At 36.7% G+C, this 19996-nt stretch overlaps 1 protein-coding gene across 4 annotated transcripts in view; it reads left to right on the top strand.

Moving 5' to 3' along the window:
* The first annotated feature begins 678 nt into the window (after nucleotides 1-678).
* Nucleotides 679-19996, top strand: part of LOC148874984 (uridine kinase-like protein 3) — a 34166-nt gene continuing 14848 nt past the window's right edge. The window contains exons 1-8 of one of the 4 annotated variants that reach the window (XM_088964757.1): nucleotides 814-910; nucleotides 1024-1132; nucleotides 2021-2184; nucleotides 4894-4985; nucleotides 6516-6585; nucleotides 15077-15192; nucleotides 16667-16763; nucleotides 18136-18215. In XM_088964757.1, the coding sequence (XP_088820883.1) occupies nucleotides 1131-1132; nucleotides 2021-2184; nucleotides 4894-4985; nucleotides 6516-6585; nucleotides 15077-15192; nucleotides 16667-16763; nucleotides 18136-18215 (621 nt within the window). In that variant the 5' untranslated portion in view covers nucleotides 814-910; nucleotides 1024-1130. Of the gene's footprint in view, nucleotides 911-1023; nucleotides 1133-2020; nucleotides 2185-2425; nucleotides 2533-4893; nucleotides 4986-5642; nucleotides 5737-6515; nucleotides 6586-15076; nucleotides 15193-16666; nucleotides 16764-18135; nucleotides 18216-19996 lie in introns of those variants that run through there. The other 3 variants (XM_088964756.1, XM_088964758.1, XM_088964759.1) reach the window with 3 other exon arrangements.

Here is a 19996-nt window from a genome sequence, read left to right as displayed (position 1 = left end):
ATGTTCAAAACCCCATGAATTTGGTTTAAAACACACCTGATCGATTTCCACTTTTATGAAGCGCTGGTTTATTGATGCCTTAATAGTGGGTATACTAGGGATAAGAAACACGAGTTATTTCAAGTGGATTCCAACTGACACTGAATCTGAGCCCCACAATCAAATTGTCGTGTAGGATATATTTTTGAGGCATAGAAGGTGTAACAAATTAAAACAAATTTGTATACTTGAAAAGAATAAAGGTGTGAAGAAAATGGGTTCGTACTTCATAATCATCGTTGCTAGAGTAAAGTTTGGATGATCTCCACAAGAGAAAGAGACAGAGCGGACAGAGGTTGTATAGTCTCAATTCAAATCGATAATGGCCTGGATCTGGATTTCAGTAATTCGGGCAAGCCCGAAGCCCGAAAGCAGAGAGGCAGCGTAGCCGTAGCGTACTGGAACATCCCACTGCCCACTGTCCACATTAACGGAGTAGTGGTCTACTGGTCTTGCTCGTTTATGGGACCCACACCGATTCGGTGCTTAGTTGGTGCTTCGTCAGAATGCTTGCTTGTCAGTGCAACGTGAATTTGCTGAGTCCGGATCTGGTGATTCTGTTGTCAACACAGGGTCCCACCACCCGGTCCCATCAGCCATTGCAGCCATAAAGACCAGATCCGAACTCGAATGTGCTGCGCTCACGTTACCCGAAGTGGGCGTTCACTGTAAATTTCACCATTTGCAAGGGCCGTCACGGTAAACTCAAAACTTCGATGCGGGAGGCGTTTCTCGTTGTGTATAAAAATCAGTCTGCCTCTTGAGTCTTTTATTGGTCCTGAAACCTCTTTCTCCCAAAAGTGAGAAAGGCCTCAAAGCGCGTCTTTGAAGGTCTCTCTGACTGGAATTTCTCCCAAACTCGATTGAACTGGTATGTCCAGAAATCTGCATTTGGTTATTTCCTCTTCACTCTTCGTCAATTCGTCTTCAATCAATTTGTTCTGGATTTGCAGACTTGTTGATTTGCTCCAATTTAATTTGCAGCTCGATTTCGAACCGCATTTTCTTTTTTAGAAAATCGTACAAGCTTTAGCATTTGTGCGACTACTCTCTTCGTTGGATCTGCATAGTGCTGCACTTGTTTTATTTTGATGTGCGTATTTGCTTTGATTTTGCGACAAGTTTGAGTTTTATTGGATTTAGCATCTCGGAGTTCATAATCTCCCTTTGAACGTGAATGAGGTTGTACTGCGGTCGCTGAAAAGTTTACAGTTTTCGGTACTCACGTTGCTACATTATGAGCGACGTTAATTGATGACGAGACAATTATCTATAGTGTCCTATATCAATTAGAGATATGACGAAACAATTGCTCGCTTCCTCTTTCTGCTCGACGTTCTTTTTGTCTTTGTCTTTTTCCTTTTCTCGGTTTGACAAGAAGATCTTGCGAATCTGATATAGCTACTTCTTGTGTCTCCTTGCTTTTACTTCCCATGTACGAGTGATTTGAATTGCAGGAACTTCTTATAATTTCGCATTGCATATATATATATATCTGTTGGTTTATTCTTAATCTGGAGTTATCATGGAGCATCATAAATCAGTAAATTCTCTGAAGCAGAATAAATTTTTGGCAAAATATTTGTTCTTCAGAACTATGAGAACTTCATGATTGCTGATTTAACGTCATTTTTAGTTGGAATACAAATCATTGCTGTTCAATTTGTCTATGTAATCATTATGAATGAAAACAACTGGTTTTTATTGCCTTCTTTTATTTTTCTTCTCCCCCTCCCTTTCTAAGGCTTGCCGCTTTTGACCACTTGATTATTGCACTCTGATGCTATTCTGCGTAAGCTTAAGTGTTTTTTTTTTTTCCCTCTCACCATACATTTTTTTTTGTTATGGGCAGGTACTAGATAAACAAATATATCGTGCAAATTTCATTAAACATTTAACTGCTTAGAGCCATCATAATTCACGCTGTGCGTATCCTTTAGTTTATGACCCTGACATTTTTTATTGATTTCATGTATTCTAGGTCATTGCTTATGGATTCTAAATCAGTTGTTGAATTATTAGAAACCTCATCTGAGGTCCATTTTTCTGGATTCCATTTGGATGGGTTGGAACCAAGAAATTCAGAGGTGGGGCAACCAACAACCTCAGAATCTGAAAGTGTGTACAAGCAGCCTTTTGTAATTGGTAAGTGGTTGTTTAGCTTTCTCCACATTTCTGTAAAATGCAACTGCCTCGGTGGTGGCGAGTATGCTTTGTGGGATACCAACTTCTGCTAATTGAAAAACAAAAGGATCAGAAAAAAAGAAAGTATTAATCAAAAAATAAGGATGTTAATTTCACATTGTTGCCCCATGGATAGAGGTTGAAGAGTTCACTTTTTCTCCTATGCTTTTACTGGTGTAGGACCATCAACTGGTGGAGAACATTGGTAATGTTGCCCTGTTATCATGTGTAGTTTAAGGTTCTCTCAATGATGGGCGATGTGCCCTTGTTCTCTGCTATAGGAGCCATTTGCTCCAGGGATGTGGCAGAGTAAGTTTCTTTGACATTGCATACGATACATGGAATCATTCCATCTGCCAACTATGCTGTTATGTGCAATCTCTATCATTTGGACTTGTCTATCTAAATGACCTATCTGGTGATGTATGTTTACAAGTTATAAATTTATTACTCAAAAATTATAATCATTATAAATTACTGTTTTTTTTTTTTTTTAAATAAGAATGTTAAGATAAGAAGTCACTGAAGAATTTACATGTTATGTATTAGGGATTTAAAAGGCACGCCTAGGCGCATAGGTGTGGCTCATTTTAGGGTATGTGTCTTGCCTAGGTCCCATTCCGAGTATTTTCAAAAGGTGCTCGCTTGGTGTGCCTAGGTGTGTCCCTACTTCAGCCCAGGTGTGCGTCTTTTGAAAATCTGTGCATTTTTTCTTTCTTTTTTTTGTGTTTAGCAGCTGGGCTGGGGGCTCCACTCCTGGACCCTCGACCAAACCCCTCGACGCAAGTCCAAACAAATCCATATTAGGGTCTTGACTTCTTAATACCGGAGCGGAGAGAACCCCATATTTGCTAATGTTGCTCATTCATTCATCATAATAAAAGATATTTTTAAAAAAAAGTTAAAGTTATAAAACCTTTCTTTTTTATAGGGATTAAGAATTTAAGACCCTAATATGGATTTGTTTGGGCTTGCCTTGAGGGGCTTGGTACAAAGGTGACTCCTAGAATCAAGAATTCATAATGTTTAACATCATATTAGCTAGGGAAAATTCCCGATTAGTACTCTGTACTTTGGGCCTAGCGCCACTTTGGTCCATGAACTTTAAAACACGACAATTCAGTACCCAAACTTTCAAAATGTGCCAATCTAGTACCTGTTGTTAACCAACCGTTTAATCAGCTGTTAAGTGGCATTTGAAAAGACACAATGGTCCTTCAAGTGTCATCTATTTTTCTTTATCAAAATCCAAACATTGACAAAAAATGAACAGTTCCAAATCCTTGTCTCTTCTACTCAAGCAAGTTGGGTTCATGCTAGTGGGCAAAGTTTGGATGGTTGATAAAAAATGAGCACTTGAAAGGCATTTGTGTCTTTTCAAATGCCACTTAATGGCTGGTTAACAACAGGTACTGGATTGGCACATTTTGAAAGTTTGGGTACTGAATTGTCACGTTTTAAAGTTCGGGGACCAAAGTGGCACTAGGCCCAAAGTATAGGGTACTAATCGGGAATTTTGCCTATTAGCTATTTGAAGTAATGCAATTGGGAAAGAAAATAAAGAAATTAAGAGTTTTCATTCTTGAATATGTTCTATATATTATGCTTTATTTTATTTTTAAATTTTCATTTTAATTATGGTTTACATGTTATGTTTATGTATTTTAATTTGAGATAATAGGTTTTTTTAAAGTATTTATTTTTAATTAATAATTTGTTTAATATTTGGATAATTTGCATTTTTTTGTTTTTTTAGATTTTTTTTTACATTTTTGTGCCTTTCTTCAGAAAGGCCCGTGCCTTGCCTTGCACCTTGTGCCTCAGGTGCAAAATGGTCCTTGTGCTTTTTTTGCACCTTTCGCTTTTAAAACACTGATGTGTATAATGATTCATGTAACTAGTAACCATTTATAGGTCATATTATTCTTGTCGTAGAATAATAAAACATATTATTAGTTGAAATTAGAACAAATAAAAAATAGATTGATGTGGAAAAATGTGCAATTCTTTATCTATGGATCTGATATGATTCATACTAGTATCATTCTTTTTCATTTCGAGTGACCCATTTGTTGCACATGGACTATACCTAGAATAATTAACTACATTTTTTTTGCACTGTATAAGGTTTTTCTTGTTGACAATTGTGTCAATGGTTTATCCCGGTGTCAGTTTGACATGCAATTGAAAGCATACACTTTTCTTCTTCCTAAACTTTTTATATCTGTTATAAATGATTGAAATTTTGGTAGAACATAGGTCCTAGGAGTGTAACCATATATATTTTAAATGCTCTTCACTATGTCTATACTATTATATTTCCACTATACTCCCAAAAACCAAAAAACTTCTCTATTTCTCATAACTGCTATCCTGAACTGGAATTGTGAACTTGGGTCAATGCAATGAGCCGATGAGCTATTCTAATGTTAAATAACACTTATTAATCCCAAATCTTGATTTTCCTTGCTCTTTCAAAAATTGTGCAGATCAAAATGCATCGATCCTTGAAATTGTTCATTTTCATTGTTTATTCCACGCTGTTTCAAATTCTTTTCAATATGTTGTTTGTGAATGTTACTCCGTGTATTTTTTTTCTATTTATTTATGACACATTGTCTTTGTTTGAAGACATTTCAAGATATTATTCTACAAACACGTTTTTGGCAGGAGTTGCTGGTGGTGCAGCATCAGGGAAGACCAGTGTCTGTGACATGATTATCGAGCAGCTTCATGACCAGCGTGTTGTCCTTGTAAATCAGGTATCCTTTGCTTTTGAAAGAACAATAAGCAAAAGATATTAACATGACCAGCGTGTTGCCCTCATAAATCAGGTATCCTTTGCTTCTGCACTTAGGTAGTGTAGTAAAACTGTTGAAATGAGTGCTGAAAGCAGAATGAAGAAAATATTCCAAATTTAAATTGGCCATTCAGCATTTCGGTAACTTGCAACTTAGGTGTATGCAGAATGATGAAGCTCAGGCATTGGGTTGATTATTATTCCCCAAAAAGTTTTATCATATACCAATAATATTCCTAGATTTGAGTTGATTTTAAGCTTGGAATCTTTTGGAATTTCACTTGCAGCGCCTATTTCAGAAGTTATCAAATACCACCTTATTCTTATGTAATGCTTAATTTAGCCCACTCATCTCTGGATAGGTTCATGTTTACATGTACCTTCAAAATATGGAAACATTTTGGTGAAGGTTTGTTTTTTGGTTGGTATTTTATTGGAAATCCATAGGTAGATCCAGTTTATTATCTGTTACCTTTGCCACTTAGATACGCTACATGGACCTGTGCCTTATTTTTTTCCTTTCCCCCCGAAGTATAATGGTGTTGTATGTGGGTTAATAATGTCAGTGGAAAAGATTATTTTGTCATAATCTTGTTATCATTTTCCTTCCGTAGATGTCATACATGCTATCAAAATACAACCATCAAATTACAACTTGATGATTTTGGCAAGTTGGTGGTCCAAGCCCTAGAAATATTGGCTCACCCTGTATGGTATTTGTTTTTTTCCATCCCCCTTCTATTGTATTTTAGATATGATGATTTGCCATGCCTTGAGAGGAAAATTAATGTTATTAGTAAAGAGCACTTCTATTTTTTTTTCAAGTTATGTTCATGCTGATTTGCATATAAAACTAAGGGGCTAACCTAAAATTTGTTATTTTTTCCTTTGTAAAATTTTATTGCCAAGGGACTCGGTTAGGCTAGGCAAGTGGGCGCCTAGGTGACTAGGGGTTAGGCTAGGCAATGCCTAAGTGGGCACCTTGACACAAATGGCTTAGATGTTAATGGATACCCACCTTTGATTTCTAGAGAAGATTTTTCAGCTACCTGTCTGTTAGTCTGACTTCAGATTTTTTTTAATAACTCTAAAGAAGCAAGTATTGGAAGCAGTAATACCCATAAGGCATCTCAACAACACAGATGGATTTGTGTAAAGGGGGCTATACATTTCAATGTTAACTTGTAATTGTAGTTGGCCCTTAAGTTCAGTTCCACTTTCACTCGTGAAAAATGTTTTTTTTTTTTTTATTATGACCTTGCAATTTAGATTCTGTTTGCTTTTTATTATTATTTTTTTACATTTATAACATTAAGTTCTCATATGCATCAACTGTGGTATGCTAGAGTCTACAGATGCCCTTGTTTTATTCTTTTTTACTGAAATATTCTAGTCTTGTTTTCTGGTCATGACCTCCTTGATTTCTTCTATATCAATTTTGTAAGCTTTGATTCTCTAATAGTGCTACATCTTTACATGCATGGTGCTGTAGGATTCGTTCTATCATAATTTGACTGAAGAGGAACTTGAACGAGTTCATGAGTACAATTTTGATCATCCTGGTAAGGATACTTCTTTCTCTTATGTTAGGGAAACAATTGGTTGCAAAGAAATATTTCCATTTGTCATCTGAAAAAATCAGTTTTCTGTTTTTCCACTCCTTTTTCCTGGTTCTTAATTATTCCTTTAAAGAGTATGCTTTTCTGTCAATTAATCTTCAGACCATAATTATCTGAAAATGGTCCATTTGAAAGTTTTTTATTGATCTTAAAAGTGGTCTATTTAAAGATGTTTGAAGTGCTCATAATTTAACATTGGATATGACATTAAACAGAATGAAATGACGAAACAGGATTCATGTAACTGACCTCATATAATTTGGATAAGGCTTGGATGATGATGGAGTAAAAATAAAATTCATTAAAATAAAAGAAAGTACTAGAAAGGCGATAAGAAACCACCCAAGAGGAGAGAAACAAGAAACAAGTACATGAACAATCCAACCACCTAACAACCAATCCAAATCCCTAACAAACACCTGAAGTCAAAACCGAAGTTTCATCTAAAGCTGCATACCCAAACTTGTGATGAAAAAATTCCATAAACTTTCCCAAGATTGCCTACTCCACCCTGGCTCACTTCTTAACAACAACCACCACAAAAAAACTGGGTGATGCAAAGAACATATTTAATCATTCTATCCTTTTCTGCTGATTTGAATCCCATGCGACATGACAATGCTACTATCTATTATGTTTTTTTTTGGTCACATGCTACTATCTATTATTTTACCAAACAAATCCTCCCCAATTGAATAATTTATCATTACTCATTTAATTCCCATAGTCATTGCCTGTCAATGATAAATCAATTCCTGTGTTTTGCATTTATGTACTCACCAACTCAGATATTTAAGTAGTTGTGTCCTTCAACCCACTTTTCTTATGAACCTTCTTAGCTTCTTATGAACCCCAAATAGACCAGACCCCCTTTTAGCTGGTTCTAGATCTCTGAAACATGGACACTTCTTTGGTTCTCCTCCCTCTTGAGATGTCTTGACTTCAAACAGTCCTGGTGACTTGCAAAGCTAGATATCAGGGTGACCCCCTTTTACTGTTTGTTGGATCTTGTGGAAAGAGTGCACCAGCAGGGTATTTGGAAATGCTGAGCATCAATTGGAGGCCATTTGGAAAAGCTTGTTACTTTTACAGTCCATTGTGGGGTAGGCAAGATGCTATAGGTAGTCAAAAAATTTGCATGGCCGTACTTTAGTCTATGATTTCTTCTTCTTTTTTTTTAGAGAGAGAAAGGGTAAAGTATTTCATTAAAGGAAACTGAAAAGGATACAGCCCTGCCCAATGAGGTAGTGGGCAAGACAGAAAAACACTTTGTACATCCCAAAAAAAGCCACAATATGAACATCATACAAAAAGATTACTGTGCTCAAGAAAAGAGCTGTAAGGACAATTCTTGAACAATTTGAGTCTCCACCCAGGAGTATAACCTACCCCACGTGCTCTTTAAGACTTCCTCCTCTGACCTAAAATTGTCTTCAGAAGGCCTCCTACTTCTTTCTGACCACACTTCAATTGCTGGCAAGGTTTAAAATGTCGATGTTGATGGAAATGTCACTTACCAAAATATAGGACATATGTCGAAAATGTTGGAAATGTCGAGGGGAAATATTGTAAAAATTAGAGACATTGTGGAAATATTATGAAATATGTGGAAGTATGCAATGACATTTTGTAAAATGATAAAAGAAGCATTAATACATATTTCTAGATTATTATCTTATTCCCAACCATTATATAAAGCTAAGAAATTAATACATATTTCTAGATCAATAACAAATTAGTAAATGACGATTTACTGATTTATAATGCATTTTGATGTTTTTACAAGGTTATCTGATATTTTCTTTTCTTATTTTTAATTCTGATTTATTATTAATTCTAATATATTTATTCTGATTTTTTAAATATTAAAGGTATAATACATTATGTTTTATTATAAATTTAATAAATTGATTCTCGTTTTTGTAGTATTAAGATTATGATAAATTCTGATATCTTATAAAACTTAATGAATTTATTATGATTTTTAATACTAAATTTATAATAAATTATGATTTAGTATAAAATTTAATAATTTTATTCTGATTTTTTATATTAAATGTAGAATACGCTTTATTATAAAATTTAATAAACATTTTCTGATTTTAATAAATATTTTAAAAAATACTAACTAGTTAATATTTTATTACTTGAAAAATATTTTATGTTTTATATTATAAAGTAAATTTATTCTTTTGTCTTTATATTTTGTTAATTATTTTTTATAAATATTTTATTTGAAATATTAAATAGAAATTATTAATTGAATAATTTATATTAATATACTATATTATATTAATATAATATACTAATATATTGTATTATTAATATACATTAGTCGACATTAGTTGACACCCTATCGACATAATAGGAAAAACTGTCTTTTTTTTGGTTATTTGGACCAATTTGGTTGACATTTCCGACATAATAGAAAATGTCGACCGAAATAATGTAATTTTTATACTACCATCCATTTTCATGTCGGTGAGCTTCAACATCGACATATGTCAGGCGACATTAGCGACATTTGAAACCATGATTGCTGTTCACACCTTCCATAAAATCTTAACTCTCCTCGACAAACCCCTCAGACCCCAGCCCTGTAACAGTTCCAATACATTAATTGGGAGGAACAACCGAACTCTAAAAACCTTTAGAACTTTCATCCAAATTTCCCAACTGAATCTGCTGTGCAGAAAGAGATGCTCCAGCTTCTCAGAATTGTCACTGCATAAAACATATGCGCTTGGTTCTACCACTCGTCCTCTCTTTGACAGATTATCAGCTGTTAGGCACCTCCCTAAAGCTGTCACCCACAAACAAAAAGTGTCTTTTAGAGGAGCCACCGTCCTCCATATGTCTTCAGGGAAATTAACTTCCTCTTCACTATATAGGCTGATGTAAAAGGATTTGATTGTGAAAATACCTGATTTCTCCCTTTTCCAAATCCTCCTGTACCCCCTTGTACTACCCACCCTTTCATCATACAGGATCTGCATTATCTACTCCCATTGCTCCACTTCCCAATCATTTAGGTTCCATCTAAAACTGGGACACCACCCACTTGCCTCTCAACCCTGTGAAAACATTTCCGACGCCATACTACCCTTGTTGATAGCAATGTCAAAGATGGTTGGGAATCTGCCCTTAAGAGGGCTATCACCGCATCAGACCTCCTTCCAAAAGCTGACAATATCTCCTACTTCCATTCTTATTCCTTATCTAAATTCCTTCGCTGATTTCTGAATGCCACTCCAGACTGCACATTTGTAAGGTAGATTAGATTCCCCTGGATTCCAACCTGAGTTCCTTGAGCCATACTTAGCCTCTCTAACTCTTCTCCATTGGTTTGTGGTCTGTTCATTCCACCTTCAATACCATTTCCCTACACGAGCCAAGTTAAACTTTGTTGACTTGCAGGCTTTGCTCCAACTGACTAAATGAAATTTAAACTCATCCCTCCACCCCTGCCATAGAAAATTTCTCATTGTCTTCAGCAACTTGGCCACACTGGCTGGAATAGAGAAGTGAGACAAAAAATAAGTGGGGATAGAAGACAAAACACTTTTAGTAATTCTAGTTTTCCTCCCTTCGATAGATACCTCGATTTCCATTCTTTCCACCACCGGTTCCCAAATCTTCTTAGAAATGCATTTTTCTCCAAGCGGCATCCCCAAGTACTTTGATGGCAAAGTACTTGAGGACTACTAACTCATTTGCAGATGGGTTAGCCAAACAAGGGGTGAATAGGGAATCTCTGTTTTGGGCTAATTTTTAACTTTCTTCCAATGTATTCTGTTGGTGGGGGGTTAAGACATTTTACCTCCCCCCTTTGTAATTAAAGTTGCACAAAGCTTCACATCATTAATAGAGTTTTTTTTTTTTTTGTCACTGATCTAAAAAAATAAAAAAAAGTACTTTGATGGCAAAATTCCAACCTTGCAGTCTACAATATCTGCCAACACTTCCAAATTAAGATCAGCCCCCACTGCCATTAACTCACTTTTGTGCATATTGACTTTAAGGCCTGAGATCACTTCAAACCATATTAGTATAATTCTGATTCTTTCCACTTGTTCTTCTGACACATTGACAAAGAAGAGAGTATTGTCTGCATACAACAGCAGTGCTACCTCCACTTCTTGACCCACTTAAAGCCTTCTAGGAGTTCTCCTTCCACTGTGTTATTCCCCATCAAGCTTAGAGCTTCCAAAAGACAAATAAACAGCAAGGGAGAGAGGGGATCACCTTTGCCTCAACCCCCTCGAACTCTGACATCTGCTTGCTGAAACGCCATTTACCAGAATAGAAAAGTGAGCTATTGTTACACACACCTTTATCCAATTCCTCTACCTCATACCAAAGTGACCCATCATCCCTCTCATTTTTTTAGATAACACATTTGCTACCACTTTATATACACTGCTAACAACATAGTTGTCAAGGCGATGCCTAGGCGGCAGCCTAGGCGACAAGGTGCCCTTGGAGGCTCGCCTCACCCAGTCGCCAAGCAGTTTTGTGCACTGTGTTATAAAATACTTTTATATTTTTAATTTTTTGACATTATAATTATAAAATAGACATTATTAAACTAGAAACTTCATTTTATGTGTTTATATACTAATTTCTTTTTATTAATATCTTATTTGTTAGGGTTTAATCAACACAAACATTGCTAACTGCTGTATTGAACCCATGGTTCAAAGTATCGATACACCTCTGTGTATTGGCAGAGGTGTATCGGTACTTATAATGATACTCCTACTTTTTTTTTTTTTAATTTCTTTAGTTTTCAATTTCATTTATATAATATTATATTATATAAAAATGGGTCCCCGAAAACACCTGTAAACAGGTGTATCGGGACAGCAAATATACAATACAAATACAATACACCCAATACGGGGCGTATCGTATTGAATTTTGACCCTTGATTGAACCCTCAAATATTTCAAAACCTGAACCAATAAGCAAGGGAAGAACTTGGAATTTTGTCTAATCAACATATTTTCTTCTTCCACATCTTCTTCTTCCACCTTTTCTTTTCTTCCTTTCCTATAACAAAAGTAGGGGTTCAGCCCCTATATTTTTTGAATTTTCTTTCCTTTGTTCTTTTTCTTCTCATAAAATGTTGATTTTCTAGAGTTAAACATGAAATTTATACTTCTCTTATGAAAATTATGGATAATTATTAAGGGAAGATGGTTATGGAACCTAGGGAACTACCCTAGGATATATGGTTTTACATAAAAAAAGTCCATCACCTAGGCGACTAGGTGACAAGGCGACAAGGCACCCCCTGTCACCTAGCCTCACCTTTGCGCCTTGAAAACTATGGCTCACAAGACTTATTGGTCTGAAATCTTTCAGACCGACCGCCCCTTTCTTCTTGGGAATCAAAGCCAAAAAAGTAGAATTCAGGCTTCTTTCAAACACCCCTTTCTGATGAAACTCCTGTAACACCTTAATTAGATCCTCTTTTATGAAACTCCAGCTTCTTCTACAAAATTCCATTGTGAATCCATCTGGTCCTGGTGCTTTCTCACCTTCCATTTCTTCAATTGCAGCTCTAACTTCTTCTTCTGAAAATTCCATTGTGAACCCTTTCTTTCTTTCTTTCTTTCTTTTTCTTTTTTCTTCCTTAATTTTCTTTTCCTTTCTCTTTTCTATTCCTTCTTTTTCTTTCCTTTTTTTCTCTAAATATTCTCTCTTCTCTTTTACCTTTGTACTATAGATGTAAGTGAAAGAAAAAAACCAAAAAAAAAAAAAAAAAAGACTGGCTATTGCCTAGAGTTTTGCTGTGTCATTCAGACCCCATGCTAATCTAAAAAGTTCTCTGTTGGTTCTCTTGCCCTTCCTTCCTCCCTCTAATTCTCTCTTTTCTATCTCCTTCAACATATTAATAGTTGCCGGCTCCATTCCCTTAATCGAGGACACATGGTTGAGGACAATGCCTACTGCTCTTGCCTAGACTCTCACCAATGATCTGGCATCTCAATTGCAATTGGTCTTATCTCCTATGGAAGATTTGCAACTGCCAAATCTTCTTTCTCACCACTATAGCTTTGCCAAAAGAACACGATGGCGGGTCACACATTTTTGCATCCTCTGAAAATCTCGGGTCACTCTGCCTACATTGGTTGCTAGTGAGGCTTCCTTGCAAAACAGTTACCTCCCTCTCTCTTCGACACGAGAAAGTCACCGATGCAACTGGCTCAACTAGGTAACCCAACTTAAGACTTGAGACTTGGTTTGGGCCAAGCCCAAACCCGGGTCTGCCTCACCTTGACCCAGGGTATCCACATCCTCAACAAACTGATCGCTCCAACACGAGCCCACTCCCTGACTCCTGTTCGCCCCCTTCAGTGTTTCCCTTTCAAGAAGCTTTTCACCTAGGTCACCACCCTCGAAGGACGAAAGCCCTTTACTATGGGATTGATGATGCCGATTTTCTACCTCTCTTCTCTTGCCCCACTGAGAAACCTAACTTCTCTAAACACCTTTCCACTACCCTCTCTAACCTTCGTCTTCTGGCAAGTTTAAAATTTTAATCTCCCCCCCTGTCCCCTTATGTCAGAACTCATAATGAACTTGTCAGTCCTTGGATGGTGCAGACCCCCTTCTCCTTCCACCCGTCCAGATTTGCCTAGGTGTCCCAAACTTGCATCCCCACATTGTCTCTCTTGTTCTCCCGAGGCCCCTTCGTTTTCCTTGTCTTCCCCGGTTCTGATGGAAGATTCCGGCAGCGCCTGCACTTCGTCTTGTATCTGACCTCCACTATCCACCAGAACATCCTTTCCTTTTATTTTTCTTCTTACCTCTTCTGTAATACTCTCCCTTGCTAGAGACTTAAAAATCCAACTCTCTTCTGCTTTAATTGTGCCTTCAAAATCTGTTGCTGGTTCCACTGTTTCTGGGTAAAATTCTGGCCAGGTGACTACTACAACTACTTTGTCATCGTTAACCACATTCATCACCGAAGGTGGGAAGCCTCTCCATCTTTCCTTTACTCTGATCCATTCAATTGTCTCTCTTGCTTCCTCTGTGTTATCTGTTTCCAGATAACCACCACACATGTCTCCTATTCTCCTCACCAAACTTTCGCTCCATAGATGTAATGGGATCCTGTAAATGCGAAACCAGAAAAAGTTTGGTATCCCCTCTCCTTTCCTCCAACAGCCCTCTGTTTTATGCCATGGGGTAAGATGTAAAAGGGAGCCCAAGTCCCCAAAATCCTGTTGGCCTCCCCTTTAGAAGGAAGGATGAAGAGGCATCTACCTCTGTCCAACCTTCGGACCCTCACCCCCAAAGCCACTTTCTAGTACGTCACCGCCCACCTGTGCAATTCGGAAATTGAGAGTCTAGTTTCTACTTCCCCCACCAGATCGGCTTCCAAATACCTCGTCCTTTGCTCCTCTCCCTTACCATCTGGAACCAGATAGAAACATTCACATCCCACTTTTAGCCTGACATTTCCATCAGTTATCCATTCCAACAATTTTGCTTTCTCCACGTAGGTACTTCCCTCTCCACTTTCTACCCTTAGTCCCATGTCTCTCGGTGCTTTGATTTCTGAACAGCCCAAAAAGCTTGTTCCCTTCTTTTGTAAACCTGACTCCTCCATTCTGCCTGTTAACCACCTCCCTCCTTTTTCCTCCCATCCTTCTCCAACTGAATGCCATTCCATCCAAAACACCGTCCGATCACTGTCCGCTAACCATCCAAAACTCCGTCCAATCATCGTCCATGATGATCTCCACCACCTGGTAGTGATCTGGTGTTTCGGGGAGAAGATTGAAAGGGCGTTCCACTTTTGCCGTGAATGAATGTGAGATCCCAAATCCAGAATACAATCTGCCCCATAAAACTTTCAGAATGTTATCTTCTGTATTGTGTTTATTTTCAAACAGCCTCCTGTTACTTTCTGCCTATATTGTCCATAATGCTGCAGCAGGTACTACCCCTCAAACAATGTGTCTTTTTTGGGATAAGCCCCTCAGTTGCCTTCACCACAGCAGTGCCTCCAAAGTCTCTGGGAAACAGAAATGGATGTCAAAGAGCCCCATTAGCTTCACCCACAGGGTTCTTACCAACTTGCAATGTATGAAAAGATGATTTCACAGAAAGCAATTATCTTGACATAGTTCCTTTTGCTACCTATCTCAATAAAATATATTGTATTTATGAATTTGTTTTAATTTTGCTTAGATATTAACCATATTATTTTGAAGTTGCGGAAAATGCAGTTTAACTAGGGCATGACTTGTGAACATGGTATATAATGTATATGTTCTGCATTTCATAGCTGCTTGTTGATACTTAATACAACTTGGATTTACCATGTTCAGCTTTTATAACATTATGCATGCTGTTTAATGTTCGTAGTTGTTAGTTTGCTTGGGCCACCTTTCTTAAAGTTTCTCTTTCTTATTGCTAGATGCCTTTGACACTGAGAAGCTACTATGTACTATGGATAAGTTGAAGCACGGGCAGGCGGTTGATATCCCTAATTATGATTTCAAGAGTTACAAGAACAATGTGTTACCAAGAAGGGTATACATTCCTTACCCATGGAGTATAGAATGTCTTAAAGAATAATGGTCCCATTATCTTCTAGTGGAAATTGCTTCAGTATCTTGTAATTAGACTTACACAGTCTATATCATTTTTTTTTTTTTTTTAGTTAAAACAAGTAGATCTTAGTTTTCATTTCTTTTTGATCAATAACAGTAAATTTTCATTAAAAGAAGTAGTCAATTACAATGGTGGGGGGCAGTAAACTCCCCCCCAAGTAGATACAACATTACAGGGTAGCCCAAAGTAACTGATTCCTTCCCACCCCTTGTTTAGTGAGTGCATCTGCAAATGAATTGGCGTATCTTCTTACTCATTGCACTCTCACCTCCATACCCTGAGTTAGCCAAGTGAAGTGTCTTTGTTAATTAATGTATGTCCACAATCCATCACCTTCGTTCCCTAACCAAATGGGCCTGAGAACAAAACCAGTCCCTGATGGACCAGGGTTACCTTCACTGCTTGCATCAAAGTTTAGCTTAATGAAACCTGCACAAGGTGGAGACCTTAGTGGTTGAGCAGCACTTCTGCTTGGAGCTGATGCTGTCACTTCCTTTCCAGTTATTCAGCAGTGTCTCCGTCCTAAAAACTCCACCAATCCTGATGGACTAGGGTTACCTTCACTGCTTGCACAAAAGCTTAGCTTAATGAAACTGCACAAGGTGGAGACCATAGTGGTTGAGCAGCACTTCTGCTTGGAGCTGATGCTGCCACTTCCTTCCAGTTATTCAGCAGTGTCTCTGTGTTAATGTCCTTGAATATCTCCACTGTTTTTACCCAATGAACCACCCTAGAATTGATCACTTCTATGATTGCCTATCTGCTTCTCTCTTTTTCAGCAAAAATTCTTTGGTTTCTTTCTTCCCAAACTGTTCAACAAACTGCTGTTCTTGTACATCTCCACAATATTCAGATTCTAGTTTTCTTTTTTTTTTCTCCTTTCTAGAGATCCTTGGACAGTTTTAAATGTTTCTGAAAAAATATGTTCATGGAAAGCTTTATATTCTTAAAAAAATATGGTGAAAGTAAAACTTCAAACATGTTGTATATTTACAGTCTTCCTTTGTCACAGTGTTTGATGTGTTGTCATTGATGGTCTTCTGTATCATACAGAAAATCCAGGGGTAAGAATGATATTTTCATTTATACTTTCTTTTAATTAAATATGTTTGTACAGACATTAGGGTCAAAATTGTCATTTACACTTCCATCTAATGAAAGGTTGATTAAGTAAATCGGTTGCAAATACAGGGGGTATTTTAGTAAAATACAAACTATAGTGTAGGTTTTACCATTTTAGTAAATCTGTAAAACTTTAGGGTGTTTTAGTATATGACCCTTCTCTTTATCACCAGAAAAAGGAATGTACTGTTTTTGAGATAAAATTTCAAGGATTTTTGATCTAGTCTTTCTATGAATCAAAGAGTGTAGTTAATTATGAAATATTTCACAGGTTAATCCTTCAGATGTTATTATTTTGGAGGGGATACTACTTTTCCATGATCCTCGTGTCCGAGATTTAATGAACATGAAGATATTTGTTGATACAGGTTCTTCTTCTCTCTTTTTGTATATTTTTGTAACTTTATACTGTAGTATTTTGTAGATTCACATCATTGGTTGGCAGGAATACAGGATTGGAAGGGGAAAAGGCTGATGATGGCAAGGACTATAGAACCTATCACTATGTTATGCGTATTGCTTTTAAAATACTGATTCAGATGTAACAAAACCTAAATTATGATGGATGATCCTTTGTTAATCTGTGTTCCTTAGGAAATCAAAGAACTTCAGGGATAGTTAAGGGGTTTTTGCTCATTTTTGTGTCATTGTGGGAAAAGTGTCTCTAGAAAGCATTTTTAATTTTTTTTTTGATCAGCAGAAAAGGAATTTAATGAAAGATTAGGAATTACAAGGTCTGGGGTGTGATTTCCACCCAAAATCGACAAATATTACAGATTTGCCGAAAACATTTGCCTTCTCATAGCCCCTTGTTTGGCCAGAGAATCTGCCATTCCATTTTCTATTCTTCTTACCCACTTAAAGGAAGCATTTAGTTCCCTTATTAGGCTTACAACCTCCCTGAATTTATGCCTTAATACCCAAGGAATCTGGGAGCTATTTCTGGTCCATGAGATTGACTACTTGGGAGTCCCCTTCCACCTCTAGGTTGTGGAAGCCCAGTTGTTTCGCAAGCCCTAACCCCTGCAGTAGACTAACCAGTTCGAAAGGAAATAAAAAAAAGCATTTTTAAAATTTTTAAAGACAAATAGCAAACAATTTTCCTAGTAATTTGGGCATCTGGAAGCCTGTATTTGAAATACCTTCATTCTCAACATAGTGACAATATGTTAGCTGAATATGGTCTTGATCAAACTGATATATTACTACCCCTTGTGTTCTCCTAGATGATGTCTTTTGTTTGCTTTGGGTTCTCTTTTATGTTCTATTGTGAAGTTTCTTTTGTATTTCCTTTCTTGTCCTTTCATTGTGTACCTTCTATTTTACTTTATAAAGGTACACAATGATCCTTATCTGAACTATATGTTCTTGAACAAATGATCCTTCCCCTTTGTTCTACACCTAGTGGTGTTATATCAAATAAGTTTCCACATTTTTTCTGAAGTTTCCTTTTCATGCTTTAACTGTGTTAGCATTCTAGAAATATATCTTACTCTAGTTTGTGTGAAATATGCTTGTTTCACATTCAATTATCATCATCATCATCTAAGCCTTGTCCCAATTATATGGGTTGGCTACATAAATCCTATTTCACCATTCTGTTCTGATCAGTGCCATACCCAAATTAGAATCATAAGTTATAATTGAAATATTCTTTTTTCACCATAATGGACTGTATTTCAGTTTTATATCACTTAATGTTACTTGTGTGTTCTTCATGATGAAAAATTTTCAGTGCAGATGCTGATGTACGGTTGGCGAGGAGGATAAGGCGTGATACAGTTGAGAAAGGCAGAGATATTGGAACAGTACTTGATCAGGTCAGTATATATTATTTTGATATACAATGCACAACTTCTCCAAGCCTTTTTTTTTCTCAGAAATGGGGCTTCTGTTTCATATATTCATAGGTGCATATGCTATGCTGTGGATAATATTTTAGACTGTTATGTCTGTTTTGATGTATTATACAAACAGTTTCAATTATGTTCATTATCAAATTTGCATATCTATTGTTGGCTCAATCATGTTGGAAACTGGGGTTTAAATGTAGTGATGCTCACTGAATAATTTGCCAACACATCTTTTCAAATTGTAAACGTATTTTTAAGTCCACTAAGCCCCTTATGGTAATGCTTTTCAAGGTTCTGAAGATTGAAAAGTGGATGAGAACCACTGATCAGTTAAGTTGTTGTGAAAACCTTTGTTGTGTGAAGCCTAGACTTATGGTGTGTTTGTACCCACTTTCAAGTTTCAAATTGATTATCCTAGATTTGATTCAAAATGGATGTAAAGGAAACACTAAAATTTGATTATTGAGAGATTGTCATTAGAGATCTCCAATTCCCTTCTTGAATTGTTTTGCAATGATAAAGTTGATTACTTTGGTTCTTCTCCCAGGGTGCAAACTCGAGGAAGATGCTAGTTTAGTTCTTTAGTCAGCCTCACTAGGAGTGGAATACATGTATCAACTGTACATCTGTTTTTTTTTTTTTTGAGTAACCACATATTGATTATTATTCCAAATGCTGTGTGTACATGAGAGGAGAGGATGTGCAAAAACAACAACAACAACAACAAAAGACTAGATCCCATCCATCAACAAAAATCAGGGAAGCATAAAGCATAGGACTTGCTCTGTACATAAATACCTTTACCACCACCTATCTAGTAAGGCCATCAGCAACTGAATTTAAATCTTTAGGGATCCGTCACTTTTCAAAAGAAAAGGCTGAAATGATGTCTCTGGTTTCATTAAGATAGTGAGCAAACTCCCATGGACCTTGCCTGCAAGTGTCATCCCATCTGATAGCATTGGTTAAGTCCCCTTTAATTTCTAGATATGAAGGCCTAAGTCTCTTTTCCGTATGAATCCCAGATAACATTGTAAACTTGCATGATATTTAATTGTTCTTGAGATTCTTGAAGGGGAATGGCAGACATGAGTGAATGTTACCATTTTGCTGCCCAATTTTTATTAATTTCAAAGTCTACCTGTGTCTATATATAATGTCCATTAGAAGGCTGTAATACATGTTGGTAGTGGCAGAGAAAACTATAGTGCTATGGATTGAGAAAAGAGGCAAGAAATTTTAGGTTTTTGTTAGATTTCTTTATTGAATCGAATGTTAGCTACCAGCTATTCTGCTAGAGTCCCAGTTATGGTTAGGATCTTACCATTGAGAATCTTTAATTTTCAATAGTTGAAATTCCATACATAAGGTCTTTATTGGTCTTCTGCATATGATATTGGCTTAAATGAGTAAATGCCCAAATATGAAGAAGGCAAGAGATGGAAAAGCTAGTGTACTAGAGCTCTGGGAGACAGTATTTCCAGAAAAGTTGGATATGTTATACTTGTCACATATGCTCTATAGAATACCGTATCGTGTGATGATCCAGATGATGAATATATGCCATCTGGAAGATTGGAAAACATTGATCACCCATTCTGGGTGCATTTCAAGTGTCATGAAAATATTTTCTTCCTTGTGGTTGACTCAAGGAAGTTGAAGTCTTTCAACTTTATTCTGTAATCATTATTGTTAAAAAGTATGCTCTCTCATGGTTTTATCTACTTGGATTTTGTTCCAGGGACATT

This window comes from Nelumbo lutea, chromosome 1 (assembly GCF_056320005.1).
Source record: "Nelumbo lutea isolate HS-2025 chromosome 1, American lotus-T2T, whole genome shotgun sequence".
Classification (NCBI taxonomy): Eukaryota; Viridiplantae; Streptophyta; class Magnoliopsida; order Proteales; family Nelumbonaceae; genus Nelumbo; species Nelumbo lutea.
This window is presented reverse-complemented; position numbering and strand designations above follow the sequence as displayed.